Below are 23100 nucleotides of genomic sequence, written 5' to 3'. Positions count from 1 at the left end.
CCCTGGGCTCTTTTCCCCCAAGTTTATTTTCAGCCTCACATCACCATACTGTCACACACCACTTCCATTTGTACAGGCAGTGACAGGTCAAAGTGGCCAGGATTGGGAATGGCTACAAATAAAAGCTTTATTTGTATTTTGTTTTTTATTTGCATTTGTATTTTATTTGTTGTTATTTGCCAAAACTCTGGTCATAAGCATTCAACATGTGGTGAGCTTATCTTCCCATCTGTTGTCACCAAAAGAAAATCTCCCTCTACCCCAGGCAACTGCTGCTGGATCCTTTGTTGATTCGACTGACTAACCCAGTGTCCTGGTTTCAGCAGAAAGCTACTCACTTTCTGGGGCATTTTCACTGTTGATTTTGAGGGTGTTCCCCACACACACACTCTTTACCTTACAAAAGAGTGGAGTACACACTATAGCTATCAGGAGGTTACTTGCCCAACCATTCCCCTTGGGGACAATAAACCAACACATTGACTTGGCTCATCCTGGCATGAATTTACCAACAGTCTCAGCAGCTTTGTCAAACACTGATCAAACATGGCTTAGGGAGGTCTTATAAGAGATTGGATAACATTTTGACTTCAAGAAAGCAGATAACAGCTTACCTGAGTAATGATAAAGGACAAGTCTGTCACCAAGCACAGATGATAGCCCTTCAGACACATAGATAAGCTTGTGAACCAGGGAGTTTTTTTTTTTTCCATGGGACTAACTGACTCAGAATTACTATTGGAGACAAAGGATTTTGTACTTTGCTCAAACCAGGTAAAACGAACTACAGCTAAAGAGCAGAATCTGAGTGAACTCAGCAAGGGAAAACTCAACCCATATCACCTCTGCCGGGTCTCAGCAATGATTTTATAACCCCTTTATGTAAAGTACACCTCTATTTGCAATAATCTCTTGTGACTCCGAGGCAATTAAAGAGAAACCCATATGTTTTTTGCACAATGACAGTCTGCAGTGGCTACAAATTGAAACCCAAAACTGAGGTTCGAAGCACAGTAAAATGCAAAGAAGCAGGGTCACACAGCCAACGTCATGGGGACGAGACAAAGATACCACAGACCTCATCTGCTCCTGCATACAAAACATGAAGAACTGCAACACGTATTTTTTTCCTAAGGTCACTGGGACCTTTTGGCTTGCTTAAAGAAAGCGTGGAGGCAAAGAAATAAATGTCATTGGTAAAGAAAGGAGAGGAAATGATGCTGTGCAGTCACATTTCACCAGAGAGGCTTGATCAGGAACAGCAAAGCACATGCATGTGTATGGAAAGTCCAGTAAAATGTAGATGCCTTTGGGAAAGCAAGCAAGCAGACAAAACCAAAACAAAACTAAACTTCTGTTTCTTAATCCATATAAACTGCATTAGAAAAAGGCCAACACTATTGTCCAACACATATGCATTTTATGTTCCACTGAAAGGGGCTATTCTTTGTACAACTCTTCTTTAAACAAGGTATATTTACTCACTAGTGAACCTATATATGATTCCATATATAACTTTGAGGATGTGAAAGCATGCACATTTTGAATCTAGGGACAGTGGAACAAGCACCACTTCCCTGCACACCCAGCCATCCGCTGAGCTGCACTCAGAGGCTCACGGTTCAGTGGAGACATCTCTACCCTTTGACAACACCCATCCCCTGCAAACAGTTTGGATGTTGGATGTGCAAGGTTTGCATGTCACTACAGCTTGCACCTCCTGGGGGAATCTTCTGCACTTTTTGTTGAGTGCTGCTGTGTACAACGTGTCTCAATGGGGATGCAAGTTTTTGGGGTCTGCACCTCAATGGGGATGCAAGTTTTGGGGGTTTACACCCCGTGTAGGACCGGTGCTGCATGCTTTCATGGCCGTGACATGTGGCTGCTGTGGAAACTTTGACACTGTGGAAACATCACTAAACCCGCGGTGGATGGGAGGCCTGATGTAACACTGGGGACCAGCCCACTGGCCTGCACCTCTTTGCAGGGGACTTCTCTGAGTGTGGAAGCCTAAGGTTGGGTAGCAGGGCAGGGGAACTGGGCAGGAGGCTGTCCTCTGGGGAGAAGGACGCTCTCTGGGAGGGAGATGGGCTTTGGGAAGAAGCTGCCCTTTAGGGAGAAGGACTTCCTTTGAAGAGGACATCTGTTGGCGTTCAGGGTGCCTTCCAGTGAGGAGGATGCCCCTTGTGGAGGAGGATGATCTTTGGGAAGGACATTCTCTGGGGAGGACACCCTTTGGGGAGGAAGACATAATGATCAGAGGGCTGGCGCATCTCTCCTATGAAAACAGGCTGAAAGAGCTGGGCTTGTTCAGCCTGGAGAAGAGAAGGCTCTGGGGAGACCTTAAAGCAGCTTTAAGTGCCTAAAAAGGCTACAAGAGATCTGGTGAGGGCCGTTTTACAAGGGCAGGTAGTGATAGGACAAGTGGGGATTGCTTTAAATGGAAAGAATATCTATTCTAAACTGAAAATTTAGACTAAAGTTCTTCCCTGTGAGGGTGCTGAGGCGCTGGCACAGGGTGCCCAGAGAAGCTGTGGCTGCCCCATCCCTGGTGGTGTTCAAGGCCAGGTTGGATGAGGCTTGGAGCACCCTGCTCTAGTGGAAGGTGCCCCTGCCCGTGGCAGAGAAGTGAAACTGGATGAGCTTTAAGGTCCCTTCCAAACCAAATCATTCGGTGACATCCTTGCAAGGTGGGTGAGGGCCCAACACCCTGTAACGGCCCTCAGGTGACACCACTTTCCACTGCCGCCGCTAGGCCACATGGATACACAGACACCCCTAGGCCTTCCTTCCACCCCCCGCAACCTTCAAAGCAACCCAGGCCCTCCGTGGCGGCAGCGTGAAGGCCCGGCCCCGCCCCGCCCCGTCGCCTCCCCGCCCCTGGGCCTGGGCCCGGTCCCGCCCCAGGACGGCAGCACCGCGGCTGGCGGGGAGGCCGCGGCGGCTGGGCCCATTTCGGCGGCGGAGGGCGGTGGGAGTAGCGCCATGGTGGGGCGGGCGCTATGGGCCGCGGGGCTGGTGCTGCTGGCGGTGCTGCCCGCGGCGCTGCGGGCCGACACGCCGGCTAACTGCTCCTTCGCCGACCTGCTGGGCGCCTGGGAGCTGCGCGTGTGGCGGGGTGGCGGCCGCCACGGCAACTGCTCGCAGGCGGGTGAGACCACGGCGGCCCTGCCCCGTTCCCCTTCCGCATGGCCCGCGGGGTCCTGGGGTTGGCACGGCCTCGGGGGGTGGCGGCGGTGTGTGTCCCTATGCAGGGGAGCGGGCTTGGAACCGAAACGGGCAGCGGGGAAGCGGGTTCCTGTCTCGGCCGTAGCGGCCCCGCGCACCCCGCGATAGTGCTGGTGTCCGTGGAGGGGTCCCCGGCTCTGGGTGACCGCAGCGGGCAGCGCTGTTACTTCCCGCTTCAGTTTTGGGGGTTTTATTTGGATTGAGGCCTCTTTATAAGCACCTCCATTTCACTTCTTCACAGTCCACAGACACCCTCAGCCCTTCCTGGAAGCTGCTGCTCAGGGGTAGAGTGAGGTGGTTGTGCATGACACCTGGCCAAAGCCGGCTGTGAGAGCTTGTGGGAGCCTGGAAATACAAATACCACTTCTTTCGAGGGGATAATAGTGGTGGGGAATTGCTGCTTAATCATTGTATGTCGGTGTTACTTAAAAATTAATAGATACTTTGTATTTTGAAGGACAAATCTCATGAGGAACGGCTGAAGGACTCGGGGGGGTTTAGTCCAGAGAAGAGAAGGCTTAGGGGGGACCTTATCGCTCTCTACAACTGCTTGACAGGAGGTTGTAGTGAGGTGGGGTTGGTCTCTTCTCCCAAGTAATGAGAGACAGGCCAAGAGGAAATGGCCTCAAGCTGAAGCCAGGGGAGTTTTAGAGTGGGTACTGGGAAAGATTTCTTTACAGTGAGGTTGCTCAGGCATTGGAAGAGGTTGCCCAGGGCAGCGGTGGAGTCATTGTCCCTAGGAGGGTTCAAAAACCGCTTAGAAGTGGCCCTCAGTGCCATGGGTTAGTGGTGGCTGTGGCAGTGCTGGGGTGATGGTTGGACTTGATCATCCTAAAGTTGCCTTTTCCAACCTGGTTGATTCTATGATTTTTCTGAATCATCTACTCTTTGATCAGATGTGGCAGGTTCAGTGGGAGCAGTGGAGGTCACTGGTGTGAAAGAGCATGAGATGGTTGATACTTCATCCCAGATGTTTAGGGGGAGACGCAGTGTATGAGTGACACAGAGTATGAGTTGTGAGTAGCTGTATAGCAAGTTACGTTGAAATAAGCTGATGTTTCCCAGTAACAGTTGTTCATTGCTGATAATTAAATATGCAAATACTAACAGTGGCAAAAATGAGTATACATGCCCATCGGCAGATACGTGAAGTCCCTGAAGTGTGTTTTCCTGATGCCTTTTTTGCAGATGACTATTCAACAAGTGTGTTTTAGCATCTCTCTTGGAATAACATAAATGTTGCAGTGTAATGATTTTTAATTTCTGTCTCTTCCATGCAGTAATAACACGATAATGCTTGTATTTCTTGCAGGGCCTGTGGAAAGAAAGGTGCTTGTGAACTTTCAGAAGTTAGATGTGGCTCAGGATAGTCTGGGCAACTATGGTTTCTTCACTCTGATTTACAATCAAGGCTTTGAAATGGTGCTAAATGACTACAAGTGGTTTGCATTTTTTAAGGTGAGTTAACCTGTAGTGTTCTGCATCACTGACTGTTGCTAAAATGGCCTATAGTTAGGCTTTGCCCTAGTCCCTGAGTGCTACCATAGGGCAGTTGGGATGCTTGGTTATCTTTTGCTCTAGGGTTTGTCTGGATGATATGGTTTAGAGCGAGGTGTCCCTGCCCATGGCAGGGGGATTGGAACTTGATGATGTTAAGGTCCTTTCCAACCCTAACTATTCTATGATTCTATAATCAGTGGCAGTGTAGGGAGCAGAGGGAAGGGAGAGGTATTTATACTGCAGTGTGTATTGTCTGAAAACCATTACAGATGCTGATGCTTTCCCTTCTGGGCATGCTTAAACAATTGAAGGCCTTCATGAAACTAGCTCTCCTGGTAGCCTGGACTTGGTTTTTCTTATCAGTTTTCTTCCAGACACTGAAGACCCAAGTGAAATAGCAGACATCGCTGCTTTTTTCTTAAAGGTGTTCTCAAATGCAGGGAAACTTTAGAAAGGCCATCTGCTCTCCTTGCTAGAGGATTTCTAATATCTTTATATTTTATTCCAGAATACTACTTTAATGTCTAAGGAACCCTTCTGCTGCCTTTCTGCTCCTTGTTCTTTTGGAGCAATGCTGTTATCTCCAGTCCCTGTTAATGACTTCAGATCAAGCTGAAAACAGTGCTGACAGGCAAGTGATAGGCAGGGGAAAACCCACTTGCTGAGGAGTGCTCTGGTGCTGCTGTGATGGGTGGCATGAAGCAATCTCAAGGATGACTTTATTACCTGAGAGACAGACATTTTGTGGAGCAAGACTGCTCAGTTGGTGAGTGAAATCCGAGGCAGAAGCAGTGAACATGTTGTTTCAGGGCGTGCTATCTCGTGTCTGGCTTCAGATGAGCTATTAATCACCAAGCATGAGATCCCTAAACCTTGGCTAGTAGTAAGGAGGGTAAAGAAGTGACTTTTGCTTTAAATTGTCTTCCTGGGAACCACTGTAAATGGTTTATTTCACAGCAGCTATTTTTAAGTCAGTGTTTTCAGATGTTAACAAAAGTGAGTGATCCACTCTTCCAGAACTGTAGTCCTTACTGAATAAAAATGATGTATGAGGCTCCAGTTTAATTGCAACTTAGTTCATGCTGATTTGAGCTCACTTAAAGGAAAGGACAGTGTAGGTTGTTTTACAGGACTAGTGGTGTAATTGTTTACATGCTGTTCTGGGTCAATCCCATTAGGCAGCTAAGTGCCATGCAGCCACTCACTTGTTCCCTTCACAGTGGGATGGGGAAGCGTAGAAGTATGAAAATTTAAGGGTTGAGATAAAAGTACTTTAATAGGTAAAGCAAAAGCTGCACATGCAGGCAAAGCAAAACAAGGAATTCATTCACTACTTACCACCAGCAGGCAGATGTTCAGCCATCCTCCAGGAAATCAGGGCTTCATTATGCATAACTCTTACTTAGGAAGACAGATGGCATAATTTTGACTGTCCCCACTTTCTCTTTCGCCCAGCTTTGATTGCTGAGCTGACATCATATGGTATGGAATATCCCTGTGGTCAGCCAGGATCAGCTGTCCTGGCTGTGTCCCCTACCAGCTCCTTGTGCTCTCCCAGCCCACTCGCTGATGGGGTGGTGTGAGGAGCAGAAAAAACTTTGACTCTGTGTAAGCTCTTCTCAGCAATAGCTAAAACATCCTTGTGACATCAGTACTGTTTTAAGACTAAATCCAAATGTGGCATTATACGATCTACTATAAACAGAATTAAGTATCTGACAAAACTATAGCATTCACAACTAGTTAAAATACGAAGCTTTGGTGTAAAATCCTGTGTCTCATACTTGAGCAAGAGCAAAATGTGATGGAGAAATACCCAGTTGACATTCTCTCATCTGTATAAGGTAGTGATGCTAAATTGCTGTCATGTGCACCTCTTAAATTTGGCTGGTGATACAGCAAAAGCTACAGCACTGAAGGGTACTCTGGGCAGAATTACTCTGAAGCTTCCCAGGCAGGGACACCTCTGAGAGCTTCCCTGCAGTGGGAGGGCCTGCATCAGAAGTGGTAGGAATTCCTGCCTCCCTGAGGACAGTGGGGCACTGTATGTTGTAGTATTGTCCATGAACTCAGGCTTGAGGTGTCCTCTCTGGCAGGTGGAGTTCAGCAGTCATTGCTGGCCTTTGTGTGGATTGATCTGAGGAGAATGTAGTTGAGCTAGCGGACTGGGAAACCTTAGATTGGTATTTTGCACTGAATGCAAATCTGCCGTGGTAAGCACTTTAGATAAGTGTTGATTGTCAAACTAATTCTTAAATGTGAGGAATTTAATCATAGAAACAGTAAGTGGCCTGCTCTGAAATGTAAATGGATCTGTAGGGCACCAACTTTATGACAGTTCAGAGTCACTGAAGGCTTTGCTTCTGCTATCAATACCATGTGAAATACATTCCTGGAAGATGAGCACTATGTCAAGTGACTAATAATTGCTGATCTGGTGTATTACTCTGTGTTTAAGAAAATGTAAATGCATTGCTTTGCAAGAGTACTCTTAAACAGTATTCTATAACGTTTTGGTATAATTTAGGCTGGAAGGAACTTCCGGATATCATCTGATCCAACTTGCTGCTCAAAACAATAAATGAGTATCCACCTGAGCAGCAGCAATGCCCAATGAATTGCAGTTCATGGTCATGACCGTGTCTTAGCTTTTGTAGACAAATCAATGAGTAGTTTTGCAGTTGCTTTTGGTATTGAGAAATAGCAAACTTGTTTGGCTCGTTGGTCACTAGTAGGGAATCCATTAGCAAGACACACTTAAATTAAAGCCCTATTTCCTTAGATATCATAGAGAGGATTAGAGCCCCATTCAGTTACCCTCTCTATAATTTTGCTGCTATAAAGAAAACAACAAAATACCAAGATGCAAGTATAATGTCCAAGAAGCATGAGGAAACACCACAGCATTTAATAAATGTATTTTCTGTTGCAGACAGCAAGTGGACCGGTTGACTTTGTTAGGCAAGAACTTGGAATGCCGATATTCAGCAAAACTTATTTCACAATTGCTAGTGGGGACCTGGGGCAAAAAAATGGTTCCTACTGAACTCCTTGACCTTATGACATATTTAGATGTATATCTGTTTACTTTCAATCCAGTAAATATTGCATTACATATGAAATAGAAATACAAAAGATCTAGTCCTGGTATAAGCTAAAAATTCATTTTCTTATGCCAGATGCAGTTAGTGCTCTTTTAGGACCTGTCCCGTCATCTTTTACTGTAAACTTTGTAGGGGACAAGTAACATATTCAGAGCAATGCGTGTTTCAGAGGTTTTTGGAGAGTGATTGCCTGTTGTTTAAAATGCTCCTACCATTTTACCTGAAAGCAAAATAAATGCAGCAGACTTCGTTTGCTTAGTGTTGGTCATAATTAAGAAGCCCCTGGAGTAAAATAGGGTAGGTATTGCTTAACGTTGGTTGTAATCAAGAAGTCCTTGGAATAGAATGAATACTAATTGACAAGGGCCTTCCTCTCTAGGAATGCAGCAAGAGGAAAGCATAAAAGCAGTTTTAGACTATTTCTTAGCCTTGATTGCTGTTGAGAATGTAGAAAGTCATTAGACAAAGTCCTTTTGGAATTCATGGAAAGGAAGAACTATCTTTGCTGGCAGTCTCTTGCTTTACAGCAAGAAGATGAAGAACTGATACGTTTAATAGGGAGTAATTTGTTACTGTTTTACTATTTGGTAAAATGACTTAGTTTCACTCTAAAATAACCTTACAATGTGAATACTGTTCTGGAGTTACTGCTTGATTGTAGAGTAATGGTTCATGGAGCAGGTTGTGACGGTGGTGCAGCCATAATACAGAAAGTCATGTACCTCATCTTCCATAGCTGTGGGTTTGGGTGTGTCAGGAAAGTATGAATTGCTTAAAGACCACTCTTAAATTTTAAGGGTGACAGGGCAGATAAAGCATCCTGATTTACCTACAATGATGCTTTAACTCTTTCCTCATATTCTACCATTCAACAGAGAGGATGGAATTGCTAAGCAAAATGAACAGCAGTATTCAAGCAAATACATTACATCATGTGTTCCAAGCATAGAAGTGCAACTGATGCTAATTGAACCTCCCGTGTATTTTTGCTTAATATTAAAGAATGAAGCTATTGATTACTAACAAGAATGGCTTGTCTAAATGGTGGCTTTATTGGAGCTGTATTGGCTATAGGCACAGTGATGGTAATGCATATTTTGGTGAGGTTTTAATAGCCCTTTATTCCTGTGGCTTATTAAACAGACACTCGGTAAAATTTCTTTAGGGCATCACTGCCTTCACAAGTTATTCTTTCATTTGGGAATGGTGGGGAAATGACTTTCCACACCAAGGGAGTGAATTGGGTGAGCTTATCAATATATTTTTTCATCAGTTTGCTATAATAGCTTAAGTAAAGATGCTGTAACTGTTTTAACTGTTGCACTTAGACTTGTCCCTTGAGGCTTGCCAAGTTAAATGTGGCATCCTTGCTTTGTGCTTCTCACAAGTTGTACTCTGCGTGGTATTTCTTTGCAGCACAAGACAACTTGTTTGTTTTATGGGAATGCTCTTGTTTCTTATTTAATGTGTGCTGAAACATTCCTATACTGAACTTGATACAAAGTTAGTATACTGACTCTTGGCAGAATCTTGAGCATGTGCTTCTTCTGGATGGTAGAAGGATTCTCTAGGGCTGTGCAAGATATCAAGCTTTAAAGATTGGTGGGGAGTGGTGGTGTCCCCCCAAGGGATGTAAAAGAAATAGGAACAGCAAATATAAAAAGCTAGAGCCAGGCTGAAAGGAAAGTTTAGGCTAACTTGTTTAAATTACTTGGTATCTTTCTGGTATTTAATATTAAGACTACCACTTTTAAGGGAGACAGTCTTGTAAGACTCTCACTGTTTGTCCATTAATCTAAGTGGTATTATTTCTGACTTTTGAGAAGTCCAAGGGAGACGGTCTTGTAAGATTCTCACTGTTTGTCCATTAATCTAAGTGGTAGTATTTCTAACTTTTGAGAAGTCCTCCTGTAAAGACTAGAAGTCTGTCATTTCTTCATATTAAAACATTAGCGTTATTTCAGCAAAAAGAAAGAAAGAGGTTATAGAATATTCCACTACCCAAGTTACTAATCTTTTCCAGAGTGACTTGGTGACATCTTTGTCACCTTTTTTCTTCTCTTCCCCAACTTGCCAAATTTGGTTAAAAACAAGTGCTGTTGTTCTGACATAACCAGTATCTTAGTTGAACTTAGTTAAGTGGTGATAAGCAGCTGCTGCATCCCTGAAGTCTAGCTCTGAAAGCCTAAATGTCTAAATTGCAGAATGCTCCCTAGAGGAAAGAAGGTGTATCTGTAGTTGATATTTGTCTGCATTTTATGTTGGGTAGCAGGATGCAGTTGTTCTGGTAATACCATCTTTTGTGTTTTGTACAGTAGGGCATCTGCAAGTCTGCAATTCTGTTCTAATTAAGAATGTGCATCCCATATTAAAATGCACAGGCACATTTGTAAATTTGATGGGAGATGAGCTGTAAGTCTTCACCAGGCTTCATGTATAGGCTAGTCCTGCCTTCTGGAACTCAAGTTGGCTTATTGCCTGAACATTGCTTAAATTGAGAACAACAGATGTAAAAAAGGATGGCAGCCTGTGTGTGTAGTACTGCTGAATCCCTGTTAAAATGTTGTGTCCAATAAGGTCTTCATACTTGCTTTCATACTTGCTCTCCTCTCAGGGTTCTGTAAAATTTTAAAGATAGCATTAAACATTTTTTTTTACCAGGACTAGAATTGAACATGCAATTTGATTATGTCATGACGACTAACACAGGAAAAACTTGACTGAAAAGCTTACTTAGGTTAAGGTATCTAAAAGCAAGCCTTGAAATTTAGGTACATGAAGGCTTTTAAGTTAATGCTGTTGTTGCTCGGCTAAATTCTGGTATTAGGTGAAGTCACATGAGTTGTCAGACTTGAAGAATATGCATTTGAAATAGCATTAAAGCTTACTGTTTTCAAACCTCAGAATTTGAGCTGTGAATACAGTTTGGGTGCCTTTCTACCAGAGTTGTTCCAGATTGGTCAGATCACTGGATAGAGTTTACTTAATACTGCAGATGCGAGCATTGGCTGATGAAATTATTGCATGGGACATGGATGCAGTGGTCTTTTATTAACTTAAAAATTAAACCCATCTTCTTAAGTCAGCAGAGGAAATGCCTGCAGCAGTTGTCCATCAGTTGCTGGTGGTCACAGCTGTGTGGCTGTTGTCCTCCATGAAGGATGCTGTTCTATGCTGGGTTCTGCAGATGTGCTGGATACAGTGCCAGCATCTTAGATTGAGTCTGCAATTGTAATTTGCAATCATCTGAGTCAGCAGTTGTTCATTCAACCCTGTCACACCCCTGTGTGGTGGCATGGTTGGGCAGGCATGCTCATGCTAGGTTCTCTAAAACTGATACAGTTGGATTTGCTAGATCATATCAGTCAGAGCACTTCTCTGACAGCAGTAAGAAATAGTGCTTTGGTTTTACCACTGGAAGAGTGATCTGATGGTTTACTTTCTGGTAGTAAGTGATGAGTGTCATTGCTCTGGCACTGATGAAGTTGCTATCTCATTTTAGTTCCTGTAACCTATTGGGGAATTAACAACCTTGTAACAATTAAGAATATGCCCATGGCAGTGTGTTGGAACTAGATGATCTTAAGGCCCTTTACAACCCTAACCTTTCTGTGATATGATTCTATGATAAGTATTGGGGTTTTATAAAGGTTTATCAGCCAATACTCTGTTTAAGTGGCTCTCAGTTTAAAGTCGGGGGGGGGGGGGGGAATGTGCATAGGCCAGGGAGGAGGGAGAAGCAAATTGTGACCTTATGGGCATATTTTCATTTCCTAGTGAAAAATGGCTTTTAGAGTTCAAATTCCCTTTATCCAGATCTCGTTGGTGGGATATGGTCTTAAAGTCTCCCATGTCCCCTTTTTAAAGCTGGTTCAGTAGCAGTTTACAGTGTGCCAGCCTACAAAAAGGTAGGCTGATTAATTTTATGGTTTTACACGGACTATCTCTTTACCTCTTGTTTATCTTGAAGCATTGCCACTGACTGTCCCCTCACCTCCTTCCTAATTTTGCTGATATGTTTTAACTGAAAGAACAGTGTGAGAAACTTGCTAAATTTACTTTTCTGAAAGGTGCCCAAATGGTGTGGATATTCTTCAGGTTATAGAATCATAGAATAGTTAGGGTTGGAAAGGACCTTAAGATCATCTCATTCCAACCCCCTGTCCTGGAAAGACACACCTCCCACTAAACCATGTCACCCAAGGCTCTGTCCAGCCTGGCCTTGAACACCAACCAGGGATGGAGCATTCACAACTTCACAACTTCCATTCCAGTACCTCACCACCCTAACAGGAAAGAATTTCCTCCTTATATCCAATCTAAACTTTCCCTGTTTAAATTTTAACCCATTACCCCTTGTCCTGTCACTACAGCCCCTAATGAAGAGTCCCTCCCAAGCATCCCTATAGGGCCCCTTCAGATACTGGAAGGCTGCTATGAGGTCTCCACGCAGCCTTCTCTTCTCCAGGCTGAACAACCACAACTTTCTCAGCCTGTCTTCATATGGGAGGTGCTTCAGTCCCCTGATCATCCTCGTGACCCTCCTCTGGACTTGTTTCAACAGTTCCATGTCCTCTTTAAGTTGAGGACACCAGAACTGCACACAGTAATCCAAGTGAGGTCTCACGAGAGCAAAGCAGAGGAACAGGATCACCTCTCTCTACCTCCTTCTGATGCAGCCCAGGATACAGTTGGCTTTCTGGGCTGTGAGCATGCACTGAAGCTGGCTCATGTTCATTCTCATCAACCAACACCCCCAAGTCCTTCTCCACAGGGCTGCTCTGAATCCCTTCTCTGTCTGTATCTTAAAAAAACAAAACCACAAAAGACAGTAAATTTAAACTCCAGAAAAAGGAGAGGGATTTCTTGGAGGAAAAAAAAAAGCCACCAAAAACCTTAAGTTGTTATAAATTGCTATCTAGCAGATAATTCATTGTCTTTTTTCCATGACAAGTCACAAATCTGTCTTCTACATTTGGGTTCAGTTGCTTTCTAGGCAAAACAATTGGCACAGTTAATCAGTTAATACTGGTACTTATGTGTGTTTATTGCGAAAAGTGGAAGCTAGAACCTGTTTGTCTTTGATAAAGATCAGTTTCTTTCACCTGCTCAACCTCTGTAGAGGTATTTGGCGACTTGATCTGAAACACAGGCAAGATGCAGCTCAGGGCCTGGGGACTACTGCTATTCCAGCAAATGCATCTACTCAACACAATCATAACCTCTTCTCACTGCAGTACAAAAAGGAGGGACAGAATGTAACCAGCTACTGCAATGAGACTCTGCCAGGATGGGTACATGATGTACTTGGCCACAACTGGGCTTGTTTCACTGGACAGAAGATTTCTTCATCTCCCTCAGATGTTCACATAAACGAGCTACCTCTCCAGAAACCCAGGGGAAGGTAAGCAAGAGATATGTGACCTTTGTACTAAAATGCTTGGTAACTGTGCTTCAGGTTTCAGCTAAAATGATATGGACCAATTCTGTTACTGAGGGCAAAGTTAATGCAGTGATAGTGCTGGGAATAAACCTGAATGCACAAAAACAGCGGAGGGTATGCCCATCACATCACTCGGTTTCACCTTCAGTCTGTGGCAAAGCCCAATTACAAATCTGGCATGTCTTAAGATGATGATTGTGCCATTCTAGTTAGTCTGTCTGAAATCTCCTTGGTCAAACAATTGCATGTTTTATCAGTACGTACTCTTCCAGTTCCATATTCGGTTTAGAGAACACAATTACCTTTCAATCCCAGTCCTTTTCTTACTGTTTTGTTTGTTTGTTTTGTTTGCAGACTTTCAGGCAGACCTTTTGTGCACAACTTTGACTTCATAAATGCTATTAATGCTCAGCAGAAGTCCTGGAGAGCAGCAAGATACAAGGAGTATGAACACTTTTCCCTGGAAGACCTAACTAGAAGAGCTGGAGGTGTCTATTCCAGAGCTCCAAGGTACTAAGGTCTTTTGTTTTGCCATAAACCCCACTGCTGCAGAGAATCTGCTTATGTTTATCCTGGCTTTTCCTAGCTGTGTTTTGGCTTGTATTTCAGCTGTTTAATGAAGTTTCAAGATTTTCCAGCTCATTTTCATGGAGTGCTAGCATGTCTTCATTTGAGTGATTATTCTGAGCACCTGTTTCTCAAGCAGTTGAGATTTCTCAAGCAGTTGAGACAAACAGGGTCATCTACCCTTTAATCTTGCCCAGTAATCCACTGCTGAATTCATATGTACAGGGAAGAAGTGAAGACAGTTTCAAGTTGTCATCTCACTCTCCTGTCTACCTATCGGCTGCTTGTTGTAGTCAGGAGTTTCTGGTTGACTGTCTTCCTGATTCTGCTAGTTCATAACTGCAATTAAAAAGCAGTGAACAGCATTCTGCTATTAAACATGGTTACTCAAGATTTTCTGAAGGTATTCCCTTGGTTACTTTGATCATTTGCTATGTGTGCTACCAAGGTCTTCTAGCAGGAGTAGACTGTCTCATGAAGAAGCATGAAGTAGCCCTGAGAATGCTTTCAGGGTCTTGCAGATCACATGGCAGAGAGTGGTGATGGGGATAGATTCATGATCCTGTACATTAATTTGAGAAATTGAGTTCTTTGATGTGAAGGTCCCTTCTTTCCAGCTGTTTTACCTTTGTACTTTTGCTTCTTCCACCTTCTTTGTACTGTTGCTTCATGATACTGCTGTGGGTAGGAATGCTACTTTGTCCAAACTGTGGCAATTGTTTGTTTATAGAAGAAAGTCCTAGTATACAGTAAAACTTCTGATTTGCTTGGGAGTATTATGCAGATTATCATGGCTTCATCATAAACTCAGGATTAATATTGTCTCTGGTCTTAAATACAGTCATCTGTTCAGAAGATGTGTTGCACCACGCAGTGCCATGACAGCATTTTGTTGGCCCTCCCATGCTTTCAGAATGGGCTCCAACGTCTGATGTTTGTGAATGGCATGATTTCTGGGACAAGCATCAGGTTATGTGAAAGCTGAGTGCAGGAAGCTCTTGGTTTGCTGATATGTCATTGAATTATAAAATAGTTTGGGTTGGAAAGGACCTTAAGATCACCTAGTTCCAAACCATTTGCTATGTATAGGAACACTTTCCACTAGATCAGGTTGCTTAAGGCTCTGTCCAACCTGGCAGTGAATACTGCCAGGGATGGGGCATTTGCGACCTCCTTGGGCAGCCTGTTCCTGTGCCTTACCACTCTCACAGTAGAGAACTTCTTCCTTATATCCAGCCTGAATCTACCCTGTTTAAGCTTGAACCCGTTATCCCTTGTTCTGTCACTACAGTCCCTGATGGACAGTCCCTCTCTGGTATCCGGTATATAAGCGTCACTTGGCTGCAAGTAGTAGGTGAGGATGAGTAACATTAATACTTCAATAGTCACAGTAAAAACTTGCTCCAGGGAAGTCTCCAGGGTAAGTGGGACTGCAGTTATTGAGGTGTTGATGTGTCTGTGTCTTCAATTAAACAGTCTGTGGCTGCTGTCAGTGCATGCTGCCAAGGCACAGTACTTTCTGCAGTCAGATAACTTGTGATGGCAGAGGTATAAAATAGCTGTTGCAGAGCTGTCTTGTTACAGTTGTTGAAAGTCACCTCAGCACTTCAGATTGGTTCAGAAGCATTTGACCTCAGTGGCTTGTGGATACTCATAATGTAGTTCCCTCAGGGAAGGATTTGAGTAGGTCTTACATCCTGCTGAAACTAATCTCTTGAAATTGACACCCACTCAGATGAAGTCTGTTTCAAATTGCACTTCACTAAGTATTGAAATGCAACTAGTAGCAGCCAGAAGATGACAACTGAGTGTTATGTGACTGATTCTTTGACCAGAGTGTGATATGTTACTCAGAAGCATTTTCTTTTCTTCAGACCAAAGCCTGCACCTCTAACACCCGAGTTACTTAAAAAAGTTTCAAGCTTGCCAGAATCCTGGGACTGGAGAAATGTGAATGGTGTCAATTATGTCAGTCCTGTTCGGAATCAAGGTAAAAACGAAATACCAAAACTGAATGAAATGCTGTAGAGATCCTTTGCTGTACTTTGTAATTTGCTGTTAACAAGCGGGTTTTGTCTAGAGTCTTGCAGTTGACAGATTATACCTGTAACTACAAATAACCTGTGGAAACTGTGTGGAATCCTGGCTGACAGCACTGTGCCAAAATTGGTGGTGGTACTGGGTTACCCACTCAGCAGTGTCTCTTGATGTGGAGCGAAAGACAATTACCACAGTGCACTGCATAAAGACAGCTGTTAAGTTTTGTCCAAGCAGTCTCAGTCATGGTTTTCTGCATGCTGACAGAACTGATGTGCACTTAATTCTTTCCTTAATTACTGCTGATGGCAAATTATGATGCAGTTTTCATGAATAAGCCTATGAAATTGTTTATACTGCCTCTGAATTTTATCACCATGGTAACTTCAAGAATTCAATGGCTGCTTGCACATGCACTATGAAAAGTGTAGACACTGATAAATATAGAATATTTGTAAAAGCATTTATTTATCCCTGTGATAGGGAAGTATTTAACTTAAAGCAGACTTAAAAGGATACCATTCTGGTGTATGTTTATAGGGATTGCTTTTACAGCACTGTGGTATAGGATATCTGAATTAGACGGTTACGTCCTGGAGGCCAGGAGTGGACTCAATGTGCCCCTTCCCTGCTCCACCACTGCCAAATAAACTTGCATCTGTTGGTATCTGTCTGACTGCAACTTTGAGAGGAAGGGATGACTTAAATCACAGGTCCCTCATTTATAGCTTGGTGGTTCTGCCAAATATTGATAGCAGAAGCAGCTTAGGAAGGCCTGTGAGTTCTAACTCTAAAGCTGACACACGGCATCACTGAAAGATGGTAATAGGAAATGATACAGACTTATGTAGGTGCAAGTTCTGTACTTTCTCCTGGTGTAAACTGAGTGTCTCAAGGGCACTTTCACCTTCCAGGCAGGCGAACACTATCCCAAACTTGCCCTGTCTCTCTTGTATTGCTTGAAAATTTCTCTAAATGAGAACTAGTCTGTTGCTTCCAATAATAAAGCTGCCTACACTTTTCCTGTAATCTGAGAATCCATGCTGAGTTTGTTAAATGTCTGTGAATTATGCATTCTCCTCCATTCAATTAGAATTTTAGCTTTCGGGGGGGAAAACCCCTGCAGATGACCTTGTGCAAAATACTGCTGACATATAAATTAATTCTTGCTTATGGTAGCTTGTATGATTTTTCTGAGGCATTGGATATCAATACTTCATTAAAATGGTAGTATTAGAAGGACTTAGTTGTGTATTATTAAGGTTATTAGGTGACTAATTAGAAAATGCCATGGGGGAGAAGGCTGCAAGCAGTAAGATGCAAGTTTTCTGGCACATGCAGAGAGAATTGTTTGAATTTCAAGATCATGACTTCACAGGTTATCATAGAGTCAAATGCTCTTTACCTGAGAAGAAACAAATGCAGTATCTGAAGTGGACAAGAATTAAAAGGGAAATGTGCATTCTCTGTAGGATACCTTGAGACATGCCCGGGCTTCATGCAACTGCAGTTGTCTTGGACTGTTATATGTACGGCCAGCATGTTAGCATCCCTGGTAGCATTTCATGTAGTCAAGTAAAGTCAAGTAAAAGATTGACTTCTCAAGTTGTTTATAGAGCAGTAACTGCATCTTCGAGCCAAGAGATGTCATCTTTGAAGATAGCCTGGTTGTTACTTGTTATCAACTTTACAGGCGGGAGAAGAAGGGAACCTACAGATACTGTTAGCCTCAGAGTGCAGTTCCAATTTCTTGCTGGCTTTTCTGCAAGCTCTGTCTGCAGATCAAAGTAGGTGAAAAGCCTTGTCAGCTGATTGTTCACTAGATGTGCTGTGTTTCCTTCTTACTGCTCATAATCTAACAGCCCTTTGCAGTGGAGTGAGTGAAATCTGATAGGGCTTAAGCTCTAATTGTCTCTGGAAGACAGTTTGTGGGAGGTCTCAGAAAAACAACTACTCTTGCAGCTGTGATGATGTTGCTGATACAGTGTGGTTGTGATGCTGTAGGCCTTGTAAATAGGGCTTTGGTAGCAGGAAAGAAACGTAGCAGCCACCCCAACAGACTTCAGACTGAAGTGGTTATGTTAACTCTATTTTTTACATTTTTGCACACAAGATGCAACAAAGTGTTTTGCAGCATGGCCCTTCTTGGATGCTGTGACTGTACAATGGGTGGGAGGCACCTTTCACTGCTTTGGTTTGCCCTGCTGGGCAAAGAGCATTCATTTCCAGGCTGATTTTACCCCTTCTCTTCAAAGACATGTCTAACTGAGTGAAAGTGCAATTTCATGGTCTTGCTTTTGTAATAGCTGTTATACACCTACACAGTTCAGGAGAAAGTATTTTGTTTTGTTCCTCAAGCCTCCCTCATTTTCATAGCTCTGCAATATTTTACTTTCCTACTGTCAGGAAGCAAAAGGAAATCTGGCACCTTGGTGACAATCAGTAGATAAAATAGGATCTCATCCAAGTAATTGTTGCTCCTTGTCATGCTTGTCATTCCACTACCAAAAGTTTATAATACATTACAGTAAGCTTCTAGGAAATGAAGAGGCCTAAAACTAGACCCAGTACTGAATCTTGATGCAAAAGTAAAGAGACTTAACTCTGACAGGAAACAGAATGGAAATTTCTGCAAAGCTGGTGTACATAGAGACATCAATTTGATGAATGGACCACTCGGTGGATAAAGAACTGGCTGGATGGTCGCACATAAAGAGTTGTGGTCAATGGCTCAATGTCCAGCTGGAGACCAGTAACGAGTGGTGTCCCTCAGGGATCGGTGTTGGGACCGGTCTTGTTTAACATCTTCATCGCTGACATGGACAGTGGGATTGAGTGCGCCCTCAGCAAGTTTGCCGATGACACCAAGCTGTGTGGTTCAGTTGATACGCTGGAGGAAAGGAATGCCATCCAGAGGGACCTTGACACGCTTGTGAGGTGGGCTGATGCCAACCTCATGAAGGTTAACCATGCCAAGTGCAAGGTCCTACACCTGAGTCAGAGCAATCCCAAGCACAGCTACTGGGCAGAAAGGAGCACAGGCTGGGCAGAAAAGAGATTCAGAGCAGCCCTGCCACGAAGGACTTGGGGGTGCTGGTTGATGAGAAAATGAACATGAGCCAGCTTCAGTGTGCGCTTGCAGCCCAGAAAGCCAACCGTATCCTGGACTGCATCAAAAGGGGCATGACCAGCTTTTAAGGAGGTGATCCTGCCCCTTTATTCTGCTCTTGTGAGACCTCACTTGGAGTATTGTGTGCAGTTCTGGTGTCCTCAGCATAAAAAGGACATGGATCTGTTGGAAGAAGTCCAGAGGAGGCCACGCGGATGATCAGGGGACTGGAGCACCTCCCATATGAAGATAGGCTGAGAAAGTTGGGGCTGTTCAGCCTGGAGAAGAGAAGGCTGGTTGGAGACCTCATAGCAGCCTTCCAGTATCTGAAAGGGGCCTATAGGGATGCTTGGGAGAGACTCTTCATTAGGGACTGTAGTGAAAGGACAAGGGGTAATGGTTTAAAACTTAAACAGGGGAAGTTTAGATTGGATATAAGGAGGAAATTCTTTCCTGTTAGGGTGGTGAGGCACTGGAATGGGTTGCCCAGGGAGGTTGTGAATGCTCCATCCCTGTCAGTGTTCAAGGCCAGGCTGGACAGAGCCTTGCGTGACATAGTTTAGCAGGAGGTGTCCCTGCCCATGGTAGGGGGGTTGGAAGCTGATGATCTTAAGGTCCTTTCCAACCCGAACTGTTCTATGATTCTATGGCCTTGGGAGGTCAGGGGAGCTTGGATGAATCCACTGTTTCAAGGCTGCTGTTTGTACCACTTGACTTCCAGAAGTTGGTTATTTTAGGAGTAGCTATAGAAGTGGAATATTTTTTTCAGCTGGAAATTGCAGCAATAGATGCATTGTTAGGTAGAAATAATCTAAAAGGATATTGTCAGCATTCACTTAAAGTAGGTCATTGGCCCCCCTTAGCATATTTGCTCCATAAATGCTTATAGTTTAAGGCAGTAGTTTATGAACCTTTTCAGCCCTGCTAATGTGGTCCCCATTGGTTCATTCTGAAGGAATAGCATAGCTCTTAAATGATGCTGCTGGAAAACACTGTAGGGCAATATGTTCTCTGTTGCTGCCATTCGGAGGGACCTTGACATGCTTGGGAGGTGGGCCAGTGCTAACCTCATGAAGTTAATAAGGCCAAGCGCAAGGGCCTGTACCTGGGTCGGGGCAGTCCCAAGCACAACTACAGGCTGGGCAGAGACTGGGTTTGAGAGCAGCCCTGAGGAGAAGGACTTGGGGGTGTTGGTTGACAAGAAGCTTCCCCGTCACCCAGCAGTGGGCACCTGCAGCCCAGAAACCAGCTATGTCCTGGGCTGCATCACCAACAGTGGGAACAGCAGATCAAGGGAGGGGATTCTCCCCCTCTACTCTTGTAAGACCCCACTGACAGTCCTGTATTCAGCTCTGGAGGCAACAACACAAAAAGCGCATGGAGCTGTTGGAGCGAGCCCAGAGGAGTACAGTGATTCTTGAATAAGCTCAGTGTTCCTTCAGAAGCTGTTATTAAAAAGACTTTTGAATTGCATGCTTAAAAGCTAAATGTATATTTGAAGTTTGGGAAGGGGATTGGTGGTGTTTGTTTTTAGTTTGGGGTTTTTTTTCTATCAGTCTTCAACTTCCAATCACTGTCTGGTAGGTTTTGACACTTTCCAGGGGACTCTAGAAATAGTTGTAGCTGCATGCAGGTGACTTGCCTTGTTTATGTTACTGAGTGCTCTTCATGGGTTTTTTCATCCTCTCCTCAGGCTCCTGTGGTAGCTGTTATGCATTTTCCTCCATGGGCATGCTGGAAGCAAGAATACGTATCCTCACAAACAACACTCAGAAACCGATCTTTAGTCCACAGCAGGTTGTGTCTTGCAGCCAGTATTCTCAGGGTAAGTACACTGGTGTATTCAAAGACAACTTTCAGTAGTGAGAATGCTGTGGAAGGAGACTGTATATTAAAAGCTTCTCTGACATTGTTTAGGTTTGGTGGGGGTTTTTTCATAAAGATAAATATTTAAAAATATTATACAATGTTAAAGAAAAATACATGCAGAAAATATTCCAGAGTTGTCAGCCCACCTTTACTGTAGGGATGGGATTGAACCAGGAGTAGGTGATCTCATGCTGAGAATGTTACTGGATTATAGATAGATCTACCTGGGAGATGAGAAGTATCTAAGGAGGACTAAAAATATAGCTACATTGCAATTCATACCTGGGAAGAGTGGAACTAAATATTCTCCCAAGCCATATTCAGAGGGAGGAGGAGTGCATAGGGTGGAGGAGATGAGCAAAAGCAATGTCTAAAGCTTTCTAAAGGACAGTACCTGTGTTAGGACAGGTCGTTTTACTGCATGTACCTAACTGCTCTTCCTGATGGCGAATGCAAGGAGCAGTTGGATAAGAAGGTTGTCCATGCATTAGTGTTTCCAGTATAGCTCCCACTGATGTGAATTTTATCTTGTGTGTTTCAGAAAGCTAGCTATAGCTAACGGGAATATTAATGGAATGAAAACTGCAGTTTGTGTTTAATACTGTTTCTAAAAGTACTCCAGAAGATTCCAGTAGGAGAGTCTTCCACCTGAAATAACTGTCCAAGGGACTAAGCAGATATGTTTTTGTTTAGGTTGCGATGGTGGCTTCCCATACCTCATTGCTGGCAAGTATGTCCAAGACTTTGGTGTGGTGGAAGAGGACTGCTTCCCTTACACGGCCCAAGATTCTCCTTGCACTTTCAAGCGCAGCTGTTACCACTACTACACATCTGAGTACCACTATGTTGGTGGTTTCTATGGAGGATGCAATGAAGCCCTGATGAAACTTGAACTTGTTCAGCATGGGCCAATGGCTGTTGCCTTTGAGGTTTATAATGATTTCATGCTTTATAAAGAGGGGATCTACCATCACACTGGGCTTCAGGATAGCTTCAATCCTTTTGAATTGACCAATCATGCTGTCTTGCTGGTGGGCTATGGTACAGAGCCAGGAAGTGGTGAGAAGTTCTGGATTGTGAAGAACAGCTGGGGCACCTCGTGGGGAGAAGATGGTTACTTCAGAATCCGCCGTGGCACTGATGAATGTGCAATTGAAAGCATTGCAGTGGCTGCAACTCCTATTGCAAAATTATAAATGCAGAGATCTTCATGCAGTGCCTTCTCCCCAGCCATAAGAATATACTGATTGATAGGAACTGTGGTTAAAATCTGGCCCCTAACTTCAACAGGGGAGCTTTAATGGTGTTTTCAGGAATAGAGCAGACAGTTTCCCTAGGTGAGAGGATGAACACTGTAAGCTCTGCTCTGTGCACTGGAGGCTTCCTCTTTAAGTCTGACAGTAGATCAAGCAGAATGCAGTGACTGTTTTGGTAACAGTGGTGATAGTTCTTCATCACTGGATATACATCTTCAGTCACCGGTTGTGTTTTCTTCCTTGGTCAATCTTGAACTTCGGATCTCGGAGGGAAGCATCTGCTATGATAATCAGTAACTACTTTAAAAGGACATTGTAGTGCCTTACTTCTCAGAAATCAGGAAATCACTGCAATTTAGAACGTGTGTTTTGGGGAGGGAATGGGCAATTACACTGATTAAATGGAGATTTTAAAGCTTTAAGTGTCTTGCAAAAACTGCATGTCAAACCCTTATGACAATGAAAATCAATTCTACATTTCAGGCTGTTACTGAATGTTCCAGTTCTGGATTTTATTGCTGTGCTTTCCAACTGATCATCTCAGAGTTCAATAAAAATCACCCCACTCCTAGAGAAGCTTGTACTTGTGGAAGCAGTTGGTTCTTTCAGTCGCCTGTCTTCAGTTTTGAACTTCCTGTTAAGTTTTTACTTTAGCAGGGCCTAAAGTGGTGGGGAAGGAGGATGAGAGGGGAGATGAACAAGGAATCATCCAGGGGAGACCAGGATTCTCACAGCAGGCACTATCAAGCAAGTTGTCCATGAGTCTGGTAGTCCTTGCTGTGGAGGTGGGACAGTTCATTGAGTAAATTGGCTAATTCCCCACTAATCCTGTTTTTCTCTTAACATATTGCCTTGTTCCTTTCAAATACACAAGGTAGAAAAATAGAGGGTGGAATTGCAACACTTGGAGAAATCATTTCTTGCTAGATGAATGTCAGCTGCAGCACAGTACTTGGTTAACACAGGGCTGGTCTTTGCTGATCTTCA

General features: G+C 43.8%; 1 protein-coding gene across 1 annotated transcript; it reads left to right on the top strand.

Annotated features, from left to right (window-relative positions):
* Nucleotides 1-2931: 2931 nt before the first annotated feature.
* On the top strand, nt 2932-22696 carry CTSC (cathepsin C). The gene is made up of 7 exons (XM_061343774.1): nt 2932-3151; nt 4541-4686; nt 13070-13236; nt 13630-13785; nt 15717-15832; nt 20682-20813; nt 21551-22696. Exons 1-7 carry the CDS (start codon nt 2986-2988, stop codon nt 22051-22053), a joined length of 1386 nt encoding a protein of 461 aa, XP_061199758.1. The 5' UTR covers nt 2932-2985; the 3' UTR covers nt 22054-22696.
* The last annotated feature ends 404 nt before the right edge of the window (nt 22697-23100 follow it).

The sequence above is a fragment of the Neopsephotus bourkii genome, unplaced genomic scaffold, assembly GCF_033783945.1.
Source record: "Neopsephotus bourkii isolate Nb327-2 ecotype Australia unplaced genomic scaffold, CSIRO-AGI_Nbou_v1 NB_1825, whole genome shotgun sequence".
Taxonomy (NCBI): domain Eukaryota; kingdom Metazoa; phylum Chordata; class Aves; order Psittaciformes; family Psittacidae; genus Neopsephotus; species Neopsephotus bourkii.
The sequence above is the reverse complement of the archived record's forward strand: the minus strand, read 5'-3'. Positions and strand labels throughout refer to the sequence as shown.